The following is a 16,873-nucleotide window of genomic DNA, read 5'->3' as shown; positions in this document are numbered from 1 at the left end:
TTACAACAAATAAAGTTCATGAGTTGATTACAAGTTCAACTACTGACAGGTTTTTAAATCCTTTAGTTCAGCTTCAACTTCATGTGTGAATGTTGGCCGGCCAGCCTACCATGGCGGTGTGCTTGACCTGGGGTGTGCGGAGCTTCCTTTCTCCCAGGATCTGATTCAGTTGGAGTGTTTGCTGAAATTTTAAATGACTTGTGTATTTTGATGAATTATCCCCATTCTAATGTTAGATGTGGTTATTTCACCAGATGAAAGTATATGTGGCACATGACTCATTCAAGGACCATCAGAGAGTTGAAATTCTGACAATTCTTTTGTCCCACTCGTTTGGATTTCACAGTTTTAAAGGCATCACAATCAGTCACAGTCAAGTCTTCCAGATCATGGTTTTAAAGTAAAAAGGAGCTTTAACTGTAACGTAAGTAGTGACAGGCAGACTTTTTTTTAAATGTAGTTCAAAAGCAGGTTTGCAGGCTGTTAAGATTATAACCTCCCAGTTGCTGATGTGACTCTGGCTGGTATATCCCAGTATATCCATCCCAGTCACAGACTGTGGACTGGACATCAGCATCAGCATGCTGTGGATCCAGAGAAGGTCAGCGGGGGAGGGTACACCCCTGCAACCCTTAGATAGTCTCTGGCAGTCTCTGATGGTGTCTGAGTCTCTTAAAGTCTATTGTAATCTCTGATAGTCTGTGATTGTCTCTCAGAGTCTGATAGTCTCTGAAAGTCTTTGATTGTCTCTGATAGTCTCTGACAGTGTCTCATAGTCTCTTACAGTCTCAGAAAGTCTTTGATTGTCTCTGATAATCTCTGATAGTCTCCAATAGTCTCTGATAGTTTCGGACAGTCTCTGATAGTTTCTAATAGTCTCCGATAGTCCCTAATCGTCTTTGAAAGTCTCTAATAATCTCTGACAGTCTGTAATAGTCTCGGATAGTTCCTAATAGTCTTGGATAGTTTCTAATAGTCTCGGATAGTTTCTAATAGTCTCTGATAGTCCCTAATAGTCTTTGAAAATCTCTAATAATCTCTGACAGTCTCTAATAGTCTCTGAAATTCTCTGATAGTCTCCGATAGCCCCTAATAGTCTCTGAAAGTCTCTAATAATCTCTGACAGTCTCTAATAGTCTTGGAAATGCTCTGATAGTCTCTGCACTCTGAAAGGGAAGCTTACTGATTTCAGAACCAGCCCAATTTCTTAGCAAGAGTCCACATCATCCATATTTGAATATTAAACCACAATACATTTTATAAAGCTTTGCTAGCACCCTACTGTTAAACACTCTTCAGGACTAGCTGAGATTTCCCTTTTAGAATTAATAAATATATAATAATGGATTGCTAGTAAAAACGATTTGCTTTTTTCTACAAGCTGTAGTTCTAAGGTAACTTTAGAGGGAAACATGTTCTGATAATGCTCTCATATTAAAGGCATATTTTATATTTATTTATTAAAACATCAAAGGCAAAACTGAAGCATCATGAAAACAACAGTTCCCATGATGGTCAGCCCTCACATTCTTCAGTTTAACATCGCGTCCGCAAACTGTGGGCTTAAAGGTCTGAACACCTTTCAACAACAACAACAACAACAACAACAACAGACACCCTAAAAGATGGTTAAAATGTTCATCAACAGTAGTAGTACTAGTAGTAGTAGGAGTAGTACAACTACTCGTCTTCTATTCTGAAAGAGAATACTTGTTATTTCCTTCCTCGAGGGGAGAATAAACAAAAATGATTCTGCAGCCGAACTTGAGTGAGAGAACAAAGGTGAATCGGAGCTTCTGGACTGCTCGACTTGAAGAATTTCAGTGGACTGGAGGGACTAAAAATACACGAACCTGAGATTTAGCAAATTGGGCCTCTTTCAAAATGAAACTGTTGAGAGTTGTCATGAACAGTGGCTGTTGCTTCAATAATCTGTGGGTCTGTATCTGCTCTCATGAACCAGAGGACTCAGCATGAGACTGAGTGAACATGGAAATGACGCTCACATTGTCATCGCTGCGTCACTTCATCAATATGAGACAGCGACAAATCCTGACAGCCAAACAAGTGAGTGTATATGTGTGTGTGTGCATGTGTGTGTGTTACCTCCTGCCCCAGATTGAGGGATGTGATGGATGTGCTGATGTGTGGAGCAGTGACATGCACACACAGAAGGAAAGCCCCCTCACCCCACACACCAACTACACACACACCACACACAAATCCATGCAGAATGATCACACCTCCCTTCATCTTCCACTGAGGATTCGGGTCCCTGTTGAGCATTTTCCTACAAATGGATTGAACTGTCAACAGCTAAACTGTGTGACGCCAGCTGACTGTGGCGAGAGAACAACGCCAAGGGCGGGAACAGGCCAGACCTGACCTCCACATTGTCAAACAGACCTTTTCCACTACTAGCAAGATGCTACGTGTACCCTAGATATTGCTCTTCCCTACTTGTAACATATGGAACAGCCTGAGGGGAAGTGAAGGGGTCTAAGGAAGTCATCCTGCCAAAATGGAACTGGGCCATTTTTTTCACCACCAAACCTGGAAAAACTTACAGTCGTCATTTTTCAGCAGTGGCTCCTCCACAGGAGGTCATGTTGGATGGATGAAATGGATTGTGATGTTAGACATGTGTGATAAACACCATGTAGACTCTCTCTCTCACACACACACACACTCACACACACACACACACACACACACACACACACACACACACACAGCGAGAGGAGAGGAATGCATGGAAGAACATAACACATTTATGAAAGAGGAGTCTCTGCCATCTGTCTGCCTTCTGCTTTTGCTGTTACAGATCATTTCTGGCCAACTCTCACTTCCGTCTCCTTGAATGTTGGTGTCTTCCATGTCACACTGGACGACTGGAAGCTCTTTCAAACATCAATGATGCCTGAAAAGATACGGCAGCATTTGGTTTGACATTGTGTCTGAGCAGGACAATAAAGTTTCTTCCTCTAGACTGATGTCACACAAGCGTTTGTCTGACTGGCCTCCTGCTATTCTGTCATCCATCCAACACTTTTTGTTCCAGGAGTTTGATTGATGTGAAAAGTATGTAATTGCCTATTAGACTAATTAGCACAGCGCCCTGTTTAGCTTCTCTGACCTTATTACCATTCTTGCAGGAGTCACACAGAACTAAAGAAGATTCCTCTCTGCCAACTAACAGTCAACCACAGTAACTGTGTTGAGGGACAACCCAGGACAGTTTGGGTTAAAGTTCAGGTCCCAAAAATGTGGGCATATTTGTTGTAGTTTTGGAAAATATACATTATATACATGATAATACCTGCATGTCATCGGTACTTGCAGGAATTGGTAAGTTATATCGGTGTCATTCCGATGAACAGAACTTTATGTCAGCCCAGTTTGCCTCAAGTCTCTTCTTCCCTCATCTTCCTTTGTTCAAAGTTGATGAGGCAGCTATTAGACCTACAGGCTTTTCTTACCATTTTGAAAATGAAGGAAAATGTAAAAAAATGCGAATATTACATGAAGGTGTTTCACTACAGATAATATAATCAGTAAAATATCAGCTGTCTGTCACATCAGCCGTAAAATAACATGAGATTCTGCATCATAAGTGAAGTGAGTTACCGGCAGCTTCCAGCTCAGGCAGCATGAACTGAATACTCACACACACACACACACACACACACACACACACACACACACACACACACACACACACACACACACACACACACACACACACACACTTAGTGTCATCAGAGCCAATGAACTTCCGTGCTGCTTGATTCTGCTGGATGAGACTAACAACATCGGGACGTTGGAATAAATTAACAACACACTTCAGCCATTCAGGCAGTCAGAGCAAATTTTTGTTTGTGAAAACTAATAACTGAGTAAAGAAAACTGAACAACAAATTACAACACTACCACGGTTGTCTGCCTTGTGAGTTTAAGCAAATATTGAATGTGTAGCAGACAGAAGTCCCATGACATCACTTCACTGCTGAAAGTAGAGATGAGGAGCTGATTGAGAGCTCACGCCAAACATGTCCACAGCAGATGCAGAGCCTCCAGGAAGCTAAGTAAGCTAGCATTAACCCAGCATTCCACCACGGCAACCTGAGTGCACAGCTCCTCGATTATGTAGATACGTGTTTCAAGGCAGAACAGAGCGCTGCAGGGGTAAACCGTAAATATCCACATAGCCTACCTGTCCACCTTAATGGGACACAAAGCACTTTATAATGGTGCCTCGTTCTCTCGTTCACGCTCTCTCTCTCTCTCTCTCTCTCACACACACACACACTCACTCACTCACTCACACACACAGTGTAGGCAGCAAGGCAGTGTCTTGCTCAAGGACACTTTGATAAAGCCTCCTGGGAGAGCAAGCACTGGCCCTTTGTTTACAGCCACTCACCTCAGAGGAAAGGAGGCGTTTGTGAGGCTCCTGTTTTGTTTTGCAAGATAATCTTCAAAATCGATCCATAAGTTAATGATTTCAGACGTGTCAATGCAACCTGCAGTGACAAAGCTAACGTGATTGGTGCGGGTGCATGACGTCAAAGTCACTACAACAAGATTGACACTGGAAGAGAGATAACTCACTCACTGATTTAACCAATGACAAAAATAACATGTCCAAATATCTTAAGCGACTGTGAACCACAGCTTTTGTCTCAGGTGCTGAACCAGAATCCCAGAGGCTCTGAGACAGGAGGCAGACATTCAACAACGCTAACTCACCTGCAGGTTCAGGGACTCATTCCTCAACAGCTCTATTGTGACCTTTGACACCAACCAGTCTGTTGTCATGTGATCTCAGCTCTTTTTACAGGACTTGCTTATCATAAAGCAAAAGCATGTCAAATGCCAGCTTGATTCTGTGAAACTTGCAGCTGGACACATTTGTTCACTAGTAACAAAAAAGCAAGATGAGCACGTGTCCCTCGCTGGCCAGCTGAGTGCAGCAACGCCGCTCAGTCAGCTGAGCAGGTTGAGAGGAAAGTGATGCAGGGCTATTGATATCAGTGGTGGGAGACCTCACCTTCACCACGCCCACACATCGCATGACTCCCTGCTTCTTTCAAGCACACACCAGCTCACGCATACGTTATTTATAGAAGCTTGAACACACACACGCGTACACACACACGCGTACACACACACACACACACACACACACACACACACACACAGACTGACTCGACTGTTCAGGGTTACGTAACGGTGGCCTACTAAAGCAGCGCAGCACGTGATCTGCATGAGATGATGTTGAACTCTGTCAGTCCTGCCAGCCTCTTGCTTCATCTCTCTCTCTCTCTCTCTCTCTCTCTCTAACACACACACACACACACACACACACACACGCACACAAACACACGGACACATGTACAAGCACACACCCCTCCCCCGACTTCGGCTGACATCACTGCAGGCCTCAAGGCTGCTCTCATCAGCTGGTTGCTAGGCAACCCTTTTGTCCACAGGCACAACCAACGCACATTTAATCTGGGAGGCTAAGAGACAGGGATAAAGAGAGAGAGAGAGAGAGAGAGAGAGAGAGGGAGAGAAAACAAACGTAAAGGAGATTGTGATGTTGCCGATGGTGCTGCTGAGGCTGACTTCATCATAGTGAGGGAGAAAGGACAGAAGGAAGAGAATGAGAGGGGATGAGCAGGAGCAAGAGAGCAAAGGATGAAGTGAGAGCGCGCGCGAGAGAGAGAGGACAGGCATGTGTGAATCTAGGTCATCTTCTGTGTGACTATGTTGCCATCTGTTTGACAGTCGCAGAGGCAGGACCACCTCTCCCCTCCGCAGCCCCCCTCATACGACCAGGTAGCCTCTGTCTGCTGGTCCCTAGCTGCTGACAGCTGTAGCTCCAGGCCCACAAGGCTGATAATCAGAGACCCCAGCGGTGTACACAAGAGAGGGGTTTAACTCCATCTGACACACAAACGCTTCAGAGCAACAAACCAAAAAAACAGATTACAAGTGACTGACTGATTCCAACATGATGTTCAATCCTGCTTTAGGACTTTCTTTGATCCCAGAGAGTAAGAGTGGCTGCACTGGACTAATCACACCAGGCAACACTCGTTCAAACACACACACACACACACACACACACACACACACACACACACACACACACACACACACACACACACACACAATAAAGACAGATGAGATTGTGTGGACATGATGACAGGAGCTAACAGAGCTGTTCACTGCTTGTTACTTCTACCTTAGATGAGTCTCAGCCAGCCAGCGTCTCTGCAGCTGGGGAGCTCTGATGCTGCTGAAGTCTCAGATTTCAACACCAATCTGATGTTCCACGAGAGCAGACACACTGTGGGAGTACTCAGGTGTGTCTCCGCAGACCTGTGCTGTCAGCACTGGCGTCCCAGGGGTCACAAAGTCTAACATCATCAGACAAGGTTTTACCTGCATATGTTTTCTTCCCTGCCACAGGCTAAGTTTCTATAGGAGTGTAGTTTAACCGTCTGAACCCCAAAACTCAAAGACGTTTTGTTGAACAGATTCAGCACGAATCAGAGAGAGACAACACAAAGCACTGTGTACTTCGCAACTTTCAGCCAGTCTTTACGCAATCGTGTGTAAAGTGGGCTTCCGTCAGGAAAAGTAACAGCAGATTGATGAGTGATCAGCTGCTAGCAGTTGTGCAGAAAAAAACTGGTGGCAGCAGAACGTTTGGGTGGCAGCCAGCAGTGTGATGTCAGCAACCAGGAGCAAACAGCGGAGGCTCAGCAGAGTTCTATGCAAATTAGGATCGATGTCACTGAAGCAGCCACCAATCGCAGATCAGGATGGGATTTCTCTGAGGGGAGAAAAGTTCCCTGCAACATGGGGCTCGTTTTGGGTCTTGTTTTTATTCACAAATTTGTTATTAACCATACTGTGTATTCTTTTACTGCCAAACTGCGCCTGACAGACAGGATCAAAGCGTGACGTGTACCCGTACCTACGTCTCCATATTAGAAGTCAGGGCCACTGAGCTACGAACATCCATCAGGCTGTGCTTCCAAGCCCAAATCTGTGTGAGCACACTTGTGTGTCAGCCTGTTTTATGAATGTGGCCCGTTTTTGTTTTTCTATACTGTCAACTGAAGAGAAACCAATCACTGAGCTGCATGAATCACCGCTGTTTGTATACGGCGATAAATAAATTGGTGTGGGTGCACAGCGAGCTTAGGATTGTGATATTTCCTCATTAACAGTTTGTTCTGAATAGGTGGAGATAAAGGCTTTGCCTGAGCCACATCCCTCCCTCATCACCTGATACCAACACTCATGTAACCAAAAATCAGGGAAAAACCAGCAGATCTGCAGTTTCCTGGTGTAAAAATAGTTGGAATCACCTGGTAATGGAGACAGACGCGTCCATGCCTATCAGAACTAAAAATGTTCTCCATATTGTTCCCGTGGTTTGGGGTTTTTTTGGAAATAAAAAAGAAATTCACCAATTTTTTTGGTACTTAATTATTATTGCATTCCTAAATTGTGTTCGTGATGCACTTTGACCTTTCATTAATCGCTGGTTCTGTAGGCAGCCACTGTATCCTCATATGTTATGCGTGTTGTTTCCCTGAACAGGATTTTTCAGAGCACATGCTGCAGGGGAGGTGTGTAGGGGTGGCAGGGCTCAGTAGGTCCAGTAGCTTCCACCAGAGAACGTACGAACACTTTAGAGAGCTTTATATAATTCTATATAAATAGCCTCCATTTCTTTTGACTGCATACATTTTAATAAAGCAGATTTTCCCAGACGACGTAGATATTCACAGGAGAACTCACAGCAGCATGTTTGTCATCTGCTGGCTCATCCTGAAGCAAACCCAGATGTAAAAACACACAGCCAAGATTGGTCAGTGAATAATCTACACAACTACACGTTTCATGTGGCTGCAACAGCCTGCCTTCTTTACCTGCTCAAACAGAACCCAGCATTTATAATGACACAAAATCTGAACAACTGTAAGCATGAACACAATGAAAATCGAGGGATCAAGAATAACTTTGTGAACACCTCATTATATCAGGGGCAGCAGAGGAACTCTTTCAAAGGAACTGATCTGTGAACAGCTGGAGAACATAGAGGATCCTGCTTCGATCTCCTCAGAAAACTCGTCTGAACACGCGGCGGGGAGACAATAGCCTCGCAGCACAGACTGAGCATCTCTTGGCTGAACCAGGAGCTGAACAGTCACTTCTGTGGCGTCTTCCTTCGTCTGCTGAGCTGCTGAGTGTCCACACAGGTGTGTGAAGCGTTTTCTCTTCAGTAGAGCACCAATGACACCTGACATCTTCTTACGCCGTCCTTCCCATTGTGTGAGCAAATGATGCACTTTGCTCACATGTTAATTGTCTTAAAACTCACACAGAGGCTGGCATTTTTCCCCAGCTGGCAGCTCATGCTTGCAATAATTCAGATTTGTCATTAAAGACCCACTCCGATGAAAATCATGTTCCTCATGTCTTTCATGTTTTGATGTGGCACTTTTCTGATGCTAGAGGACAAATCTTGAGCAAACTAAACTCAAAATTGTATTTCTGCATTCAAATCGCTGTGAACCAATGGCAGACCCTGAAAGGCAGGCCCATGCAGACTGGCTTTCACACATCACAAAGCCACTGGACGGGGCCTCAAGCTCCTGCCCAGCTCCCCCCGATCCGGCTGCTCAGACTGAGGAGTAGAGAAGACGATGGCAGATCAACACGTATGTGCTGTAGCAGGTTGCAATGCTAAGAAGAAAGATAATGACATGAGCTTTCATCATCCCCCAAACACGTTGCTGAGAGAGCAATGGATGAGGTTTGCTGCTATGACCAAGAAACCTCATCCATTGCTCTCTCACAGTCAACACTTCCCACAGAACTGGCAGCAAAAAAGGGCTTCGCCAGGAAGTTCAATTTGAAGCCTTCATCAAGACACCATCAAGTGGACAGCAGTGTATCTTTACCGATAAGTTTAGAGCGAGACTTCCTGTCCGCCCCATCCGTCGTGCCACAGAGCCCGCTGCTGCTCCTGGGCAAGGTGGGTTTGAACTCTCTGGTGAACACAACGTTTCTCCAGACCTGGGCATGGAGTATCCCCTGCTGTGTGGCGCGTGAGGGACAACACTGAGCAGTGCTGTTTGCCAATGTGAGTCCTGGAAAGTGGCACAGGTTTGGTGATTTGGGCTAAAAACTTCATCATCAGAATTTAAAGGCCACTGAGAAAGATTTAAAAAAGCTAAAAAGGAGGATTGGAGTGGGTCTTTAAACAAAATTCCCTGCTAAAAATCCTCACAGCTCAGGAGCTGAATGCAAATATGTGGCTAGGGGGGAAATCAACAGTTTACTTTGAGAGGCCGCCAGCTGCACACATCTGGTTCCTCAGCGACACAAAGCTACCAGCACAACCTGATCACTCCTCACTGAATGAAAACAAGAAGGAGAAAAGTTTCTCCATGTTGGCACAATAGAAGGCGCGTTGACTCAAAATCACACCATCCCCACTGTAAGATAACCACCTGATCCATAATGCATTGATTTACCATGAAGTGGTACAATCTAGTAAGCAGTGACATAATGTTGCATTTTACCTCACTTGTTCTTTTAAGACCTCCCAAGCCCCTATTAGAATCCTGTAGTCTGAAGATCATATTTCTATTGACGTGTCCACAAATGTGTGTCAACCCACAGGAGACCCGAGACAGATTGCAACAACCTGCCAGAAGATGTTTACGTGGCAGATGAGGACGGCCGAGATCGTACTACCACCAGCTGCCCTCGTCGTAAGCCTCTAAGGCCTGATTTCATTGCTTATGTGGGGAGACAGATTCATGGAATTGTCGTCAAGACATGTTACACTGTGGTGCGGCAGAAAAAGCCACCAAACACAGTGGGATTCATTGCTAGAGTACCGACTGAACACAACAGAAATGCAACACACTGAATGCCTGACAGAAAGAATCAAAGAATTTGAGAAATCACAAAACATAAATGAAGAAGAATCACTTTTGTTGCTGAGTGCGCTATAAGGGTTCTGACTGGTTCAAAACAATCTGGAGGAACACGTGAACAAGTGACACGGCAGGACCTCTGTTCATTAATTGGCAGCTACGATTCCTTGTAACCCACCAAAGAGGCCCTTTGAGCGGACACCGGCCCAGTCAGTGCCTCGACAGAGAGGAAGAGAAGGAGAGGAATCCACGCCTCATCAGTCCCCAAGATCAAGATTCATAGAGGAGAGGTAACAGCAGGCTGTTTACACAGCCAGAATTTTGGGCTTCATGCTGAGGTTGACTGCAACAGCAAAGGTGGGATGAGTTGGAGTGGCATCCCTCCATGCTTCGGTCCAGCAGACACCTTGCTGATCGTGCCAGGGGCTGAAGCCCAGCAGGGGACCTGCATCTAGAATGGAGAGGAAACTGATGCAGCTGCTTGCAGACCTTTCCTCCATGACCACTGTGTTTTCCTGCATCAAGCTGAGGCGAGCGTGGCGATACGGTCATCCAGCAAAGATGAAGTGAGAGGGGAGGGGTATCAACAGTTGCCTCAGGACAGCTATTAAGCATCTCGGAGATGAAGTCACAGAACATCGCCTCCTGAGTTCACCTCAGCACAGAGGGAAACAGCCTCTTTCTGCCCAACATATGCAAAACCTTGAAGATGATTCATTGTCACTGCTTTCAGAAAGCTGATTTGTGACTGCGCTCTTGTGTAAATTCAATACATGAAAATATGAAAAAATATAAAAAAGTGCTTGTACTTTGTTAATTTTGTAAGCATTTCTTAACCTAGTTCTTTATGTTCTCGTGCTACAGAACAGCCTTTAGACGAGATAGAAAGTTCACTGGCCTGATCAGGTATGAACCAAATATCAAGGTGATCTATTACTGTCTTACACTGGAATCAGAACCATCACGGTGGTGCCACAGGCACCAGAGTCAGTATGACTCAGCCTCTGACCACCCTGAATTTTACTGGGGGGGTGCAAGGGGTCCTGCTGGGGTCCAAAGAGGTCTGGAGTGTGAGACAACTGTCAGAGTGACAGACCAATCTCTTCTAGACCACAGGGACGGGGGTGGTAAATGATTGGTGCTGTGTGAAACAAAAACCTCTAATTGGGACAATTAAAAATGCTAAACAGAGCCTTTCCCAACCTGCAAAAGGCTGCAGTCCAATCCCCCATCAGCAACCACAGCCAACTAATCAGTAGGAGGCCTGTCACATTCTCAGAAAAATGGAAAATGCAGAACAGGTGCATGGAATCCAACAGCAGATATCCGTTTGCACTTTTCCAGAGCAGCAAAGACTAGAGGTCAGAGAGATGTGTGAAACAGCTACATGGAAGACCTCACTAACGAAGCAGCAACCAGCAGAGGACTGACTATTCATTAGAAGTTACTGAAACAGCCTGGTGGCCTTTAAATGAGTGGAAAAGTGGGATCAATGAGTAGTTTTCTACAGATGTATCGAAACACACTCGGTGATAAAAGGACTCATGGCTAAATGTAAATGTACAGACTCGTGTTGCCTTCTCGTAACATTATTCTTCCGGTATTTGCTTCTGTCCTCTATAGCCTGTAAAACTGGCACTGCACTGGGACGGGCGTTTCCCCGATTTTAACTTAATTACTTGTTTACTTCTCTCTATATTTCAAAACTATAATTACAGAAATGCACTATCGTTCTTTTCCTTTGACATGCATACCAACAATTAACAAGGTGTGTGGGTGTTAGTGAAGGATCTATTAGAAAATTAGAGGTGTAGAATAAATCTGACATCATTCTGAGAAATGTAAAGTGTTTAAATGGTCTCATCATTATTTTGTAACATCCATACACTTTCTGCATTGGTCCAATCACAATTGGTACAATGAACGGGACAAAACAAGACAAGACCTTTTTCTCTTTGTTGTAAAGGCTAATATTTTTTTCCCAGGGACACTTCTTCACTCTTAACAGAGAACTAGATGGAAGACTGTTTAGTCTCCCTTCAACTCACTGGACCCACATGATAAACAAATATCCTGAGAACCAAGTAGCATCGCAGTGGCAGATGAAAATGAAGACGTAGATGTGGAAGCAGAACTTTGGCGTAGCAGCCGATCAACCTACCTGTGGAGGTGGAAGACACAGAGGGGGCATGAAGAAAGAGAAGGTGAAGGAATGACAGGAGACTGGAGGAGACAGAGATGAAGATGGAGAGGCGTGAGCTGAAATGAGATGAATACAAGGTGCAAAGGTCAACAGACATGACTTTGAACTACAGATGATGGAAGTGAGGACGACATGATAGCATGTGACAGGAAGTGTAAAGGAGGGTACAGCATGCAAGGCTGTTGCTGAGCATCTCATGGTAATTTAGCAAAAATGGACGTCACTTTGATGATCAGAAAGAAAAAAACAGGCACTGAGAGGAACCAAGTCTTCCCCGCTGCTCTCTACACCTTTCACCAGCAAAGGGACTGTCCATACAAAATGCATGTGAGAAATGAATTATTGATCGTGCTTTTTATTCCCTCTCATACTGGGAAGATGTGAGTTTAAAAAACCATGAGCTGTGCTGGTTCAGGTGCAGGGTCCATACAAACATCCCAGGTACTGCAAAATTGAGTCCCGCATGTCATGAACAAGGAAGGACATCAAACATAGCCTGTCATCAGTCCTGGTCAATCATGTCCTCTTTTAATTCTACCCATCATCAAACAGCACTCACTTTCATATTTATCACCCACAGCGCCCGATGTCATTCTGGGCTGGTCCGTTTTTGCTTTCATCCAATACAAATTAATGCAAACTTTAAAAGGCAACTAAACATCTCCAAACCTAAAAATCCTGCAGCGGAAAAAGTTGGCCAAATCAAGAAAAAAAATATTGCTAATGTTTATTGGAATGTTTGTCTAACCCTAAACCCTGCACAATTCATTGAATTTTAACATGACATTTCCCTCCCACATGATTGAGCAATATTCATGTTGACTTAATTTCCCCATGGGGATCAATAAAGTATTCTGATTCTGACTCTGATAAAATGAGTGTTTCACCCTGCAAAAGCAGAACCGAGCACACTTCAGAACGTTGGCTGACCAGTCAATCACTGCAGTTACATCAACGACACACTAGTTGGTGGAAAAGAAAAAAGTAAGAAAAGGGAAACTTCTGTCGGGACTCATTCACAAAGCAAAAATTCTTTCAATTCTTGAGCAAAAAATTGTTTTATGGACACCATAGGACTTTCTTATTCTTCAATTTAGTCTCAGCCACAAAAAGCAAAGCCCAGTGTCTGTCAATGCTTCAGGGGCGCGGCTTGCTTCCTGACTGTAAGACCAGACTGAAGGCTAAAATAGTTCTATGTACGATGTAAGATGATAGAGGCTCACATCAAGAAATGATACTGGAAAGTTAGCTGTCATGACTCTAGACCTTAAACAAGTCTTAAGACTTATTCAGCCATATTCTCCTGTTCCACTGCCAAACACTGCCACCAGAAATGTTCAACTGCTAGTTCTGTAGTGACTAGATGGAACCTAGTTTGTGTTTTACACGCTGAAACTGTTTCAAAGCTTTAGTGAGATGAACTGCTACTTTTCTTCAAATCCTTTACAAGACCCTCAAACACCTGTGTTTTCATACAACCTACACTCCAATCAACTGACTTGTATTGCCGCAGACCTGATAACATTTAGTTTCTTGCCAAATGTACAGAAGAGACAAATGACAAGACAGGATTCATCACCAGAGTAAAACCTGTCAACAAAACAGAAACTTACAGTAGTAATCAAAAATGACCCACCAGTGGTTATCCGCGCATGCGCAAATGTCCTCTGTTGACAGTTATTTTACTGAAAAAATCTAAAAAAAAAAAAAAGGGTGAATCAAACCAAAACCATAGGGGTGCCTACATATTCCAATGAAAAACAAATGTTTATCATCCAAAAAGGTTTTGTCCATGTTATAGATACATACAGATGATGTCATGGATCATTTCAGTTGAATCCATGAAATGCCCTGTGAGGGTTAGGGTTCAATGCATCTAATAAATTAAGTTCTCCCACATAGAAAAAAATATCAAATGAACTGTAAAAAGTGATTGAAGGTCTGCAGCAAACAGTGCTTGTGCAGGTCACAGAAAAATGGGGCAGTAAACCTGTCAACAGATTCTCCAAGCAGATAAACAAAGGCAATAGCTACTGAATCGTCACATACCTTGTTCCGAAGGCCCCCCTGTTTCCTGTGGGGGAGTCGAGGCTTTCTCCGGGCTTGGGCGGCCTGTTCATATGCTGCAGAATGGAGCTCAGCTCGGTGATAACGGTGTTCTTGGAGTCTGGTGTGGATGGGGGGCTGCGCAGCTCAGGGGGTTGATCACCCCACAGTTTGGATGTCCTTTGAGTGGGAGTCCTAGGAGGTTCAGAGGATGAAGAGGGAGGGGGAGGACCCTGAGGTGGCGGCCCAAAGGACTCTGGGGGTTCTTCAATGAGGGCATCGTGATAAAGTGATGTTCTGTTGATGACAGCCTTTCCTTTGGGTTTGGGGGGCACAGGGGGCCGATCCACAAGGAAAGCATGCCCATCTGCAGTAGCGTAGAGGCTCTCCAAAGCGCTGTCGCAGAAGCCTCCCTCTGAGGACAGGGTGGAGATGCTGGACACGGTGCTGGTGGTCTCCATGTGCTGAGGGTCTCCACTGCTGCGGCTGTCTACCTCTTCAATGCCAGAGTCACCCACTCCTGACTCTGGATCTGGCGGAGGAGGAGGGTATGAAGGTGGCATGCTGTTTGCCACCCGTTTGTGTTGATCAGTGACAGGTGGTGGAGCGTGGGGATGATATGGGGGTAGAGAAGGTCCCCCGTTCCGTCTCTTTTGCTGCAGCATCTCTGCAATGGCACTAGCCTGATCATCAGGGATATCAATGCTGTTTGCGAACTCCAGAGGTGGGGGAAGTGGCTCTGTGAAGTCGAAGTCCTCATCAATATCAACTGAAGCCAGAGGTGGAGGGGGGATGCGGAAAGGCAGCTTCACTGGTTCATCCATTGACTCGCCTAAAGGAATGCTACGTCTCCGGGATGAGGCTGGCTGGGGATTGGTGGTCAATACTGAGCCGATGCGAGGATCGGGTTGGTTGGGGTCCTTCAGCTCAGATGGCCTGTTGCTGTCCTGCCCCTCCAACTCTTGGTTGTTTACCTTGTTGTTTGCTTCTGTGCTGGTGTGGACCATCAACAGCCCAGCTGACTTGGGTGTGTCTGCCACATCCGCTGGTGCACTTTTCCTCTCCTCCACTGCCTTATGCTGTCGCTCTTCCCGTGCCCCGTCCGACTCATACTTCTGCTCTGTCATTTGCCTCTGCAGTCCGCCCCGGCCAGGCCGTCCCATTGTCGCTGTTGAGATTGCGGCAAAACTCGTCTCGATCCCAGAGCGTAGTTTGGTGTCAATAAACAGCGGCTGGTTGAGGTCTGGTTTGTGACTTGGCTGAATGGGCAGGGACTGAGCTTCATGCTTGGGAGTTTGTTGAACCTGAGAAGGATTTTGTGATGGATTCTGAGGATGGTTTTGTTGCTCCTTCATGGCCCGGTCACGAGCTGCCAGGGCCAGTGCAAGAGGGGAGTTAGGGTCCAAGGGCTTGCCAGTAACAGGATGGAGGTATGTCCCATTAGCCCTGTAGTGACTTTTAGGGGGAGTGGCTGGGAGACTGACGGGACTGTCCAGGTTGGGGCACTGACCTGTTCGAGTATTTAGAGGCTCACGAACAACTGTGGGCTCAGGAGTGTTAAAATCTGTCATATTGCCACTGCCACCCCCAACAGGAGGTCCAAGTTGCACTGGGGGAGCCATTATCCTTCGAAGCCGCTCGTCGGTACTGAACATGCCCTCATCAATGGACTTTGACTGGCGAAGGCGAGGGGTTGGCGTGGGGCCGCTTAGGTCATCATCCCCCATGTCTATTGACTGGAAGGCAATTGAGTTCTTTTTTGCTTCGAGCCTTTTCTCTCGGTCCCGGACTGCCCCAGCAATAGCTGCCGCAAATGGGTTGCTCAGAGACAGTGGGTCTTCAGGCCGCAAACCTCCACTTCCACCAACAGTAGGAGTGAGGGGTGGGTGTTCAGGAGTGGTGGGCTCAATCTCCATACTGCTACCCTGGCTGCTCTTGCCACTGCTGCTGGTGGAAGGCTCTTTGACTATGATGGTGGGGATGGGAATGGAAGAGCATGTTCGTTCCACAGGTGTAGTAGGCATGGAAACTGGGCCTGAGGGGCTTGCTGGCATGTGACATGTTTTCTCTGGACTGTCCTCAACGTTTGGCTGCTTTACTAGCATGCCCTTCCTCCGAGCTGGTTTCGCTGGCACATAAAGTGTCTTATTGCCCACCTCGGAATAAGGGTTCTCGGGCACCGGTGTGCGCCCTCGAGTGCGTGTGCTCTCAAACTGCTCTGAACTCTGCCGAAAATAGCCACGCCTCAATGTACCAACATCCGTGGTTCGGCTAATGGTTGTTACTGCATTTGGTGAATTTTGTGTGAAGCTCGGTCGTGTGGTGCCATAGCTCTTGGGTGTTGGACCCCCAGCTGAGTTGTAGGCAGGTGGTGAAGGGGGTGAAATGGCAGGGGGAGGAGGGATGTCCTCTGATGTGTCAGGCATGGAGAGACTTCGAGAGAACTTGAGCAGAGGAGGGGTGAGGAATCCCTGTTTCTCATCCTCTGATGTACCTTTGAGAGATAGAGCAGAAGGAAAAATCATTTGAGATACTAGATGAGAATTCCTAGAATTTCAATTTAAGTCATGGCCTGTTTTTCAGAAGAATATATCCAAACATTGAAGTAACCAGATATATCACAGACAGATGAGGAAAAATGGCAAGTTTTCCT

At 45.7% G+C, this 16,873-nt stretch overlaps 1 protein-coding gene across 2 annotated transcripts in view; it reads right to left on the bottom strand.

The window, feature by feature from the left end:
* The window catches only part of LOC147268842 (SH3 and multiple ankyrin repeat domains protein 2-like), a 256,844-nt gene that overhangs the window by 6,878 nt on the left and 233,093 nt on the right, over positions 1 to 16,873 (bottom strand). For both annotated transcript variants that reach the window (XM_086223330.1, XM_086223339.1), the window contains one exon: positions 14,224 to 16,714. In XM_086223330.1, coding sequence (XP_086079456.1) covers positions 14,224 to 16,714 — 2,491 coding nt within the window. The remainder of the gene's footprint in view (positions 1 to 14,223; positions 16,715 to 16,873) is intronic.

This window comes from Aulostomus chinensis, chromosome 2, assembly GCF_037954235.1.
Source record: "Aulostomus chinensis isolate RoL2024-O1b breed Wild chromosome 2, RoL_Achi_v1.0, whole genome shotgun sequence".
In the NCBI taxonomy this organism is placed as follows: Eukaryota; Metazoa; Chordata; class Actinopteri; order Syngnathiformes; family Aulostomidae; genus Aulostomus; species Aulostomus chinensis.
The sequence above is the reverse complement of the archived record's forward strand: the minus strand, read 5'-3'. Positions and strand labels throughout refer to the sequence as shown.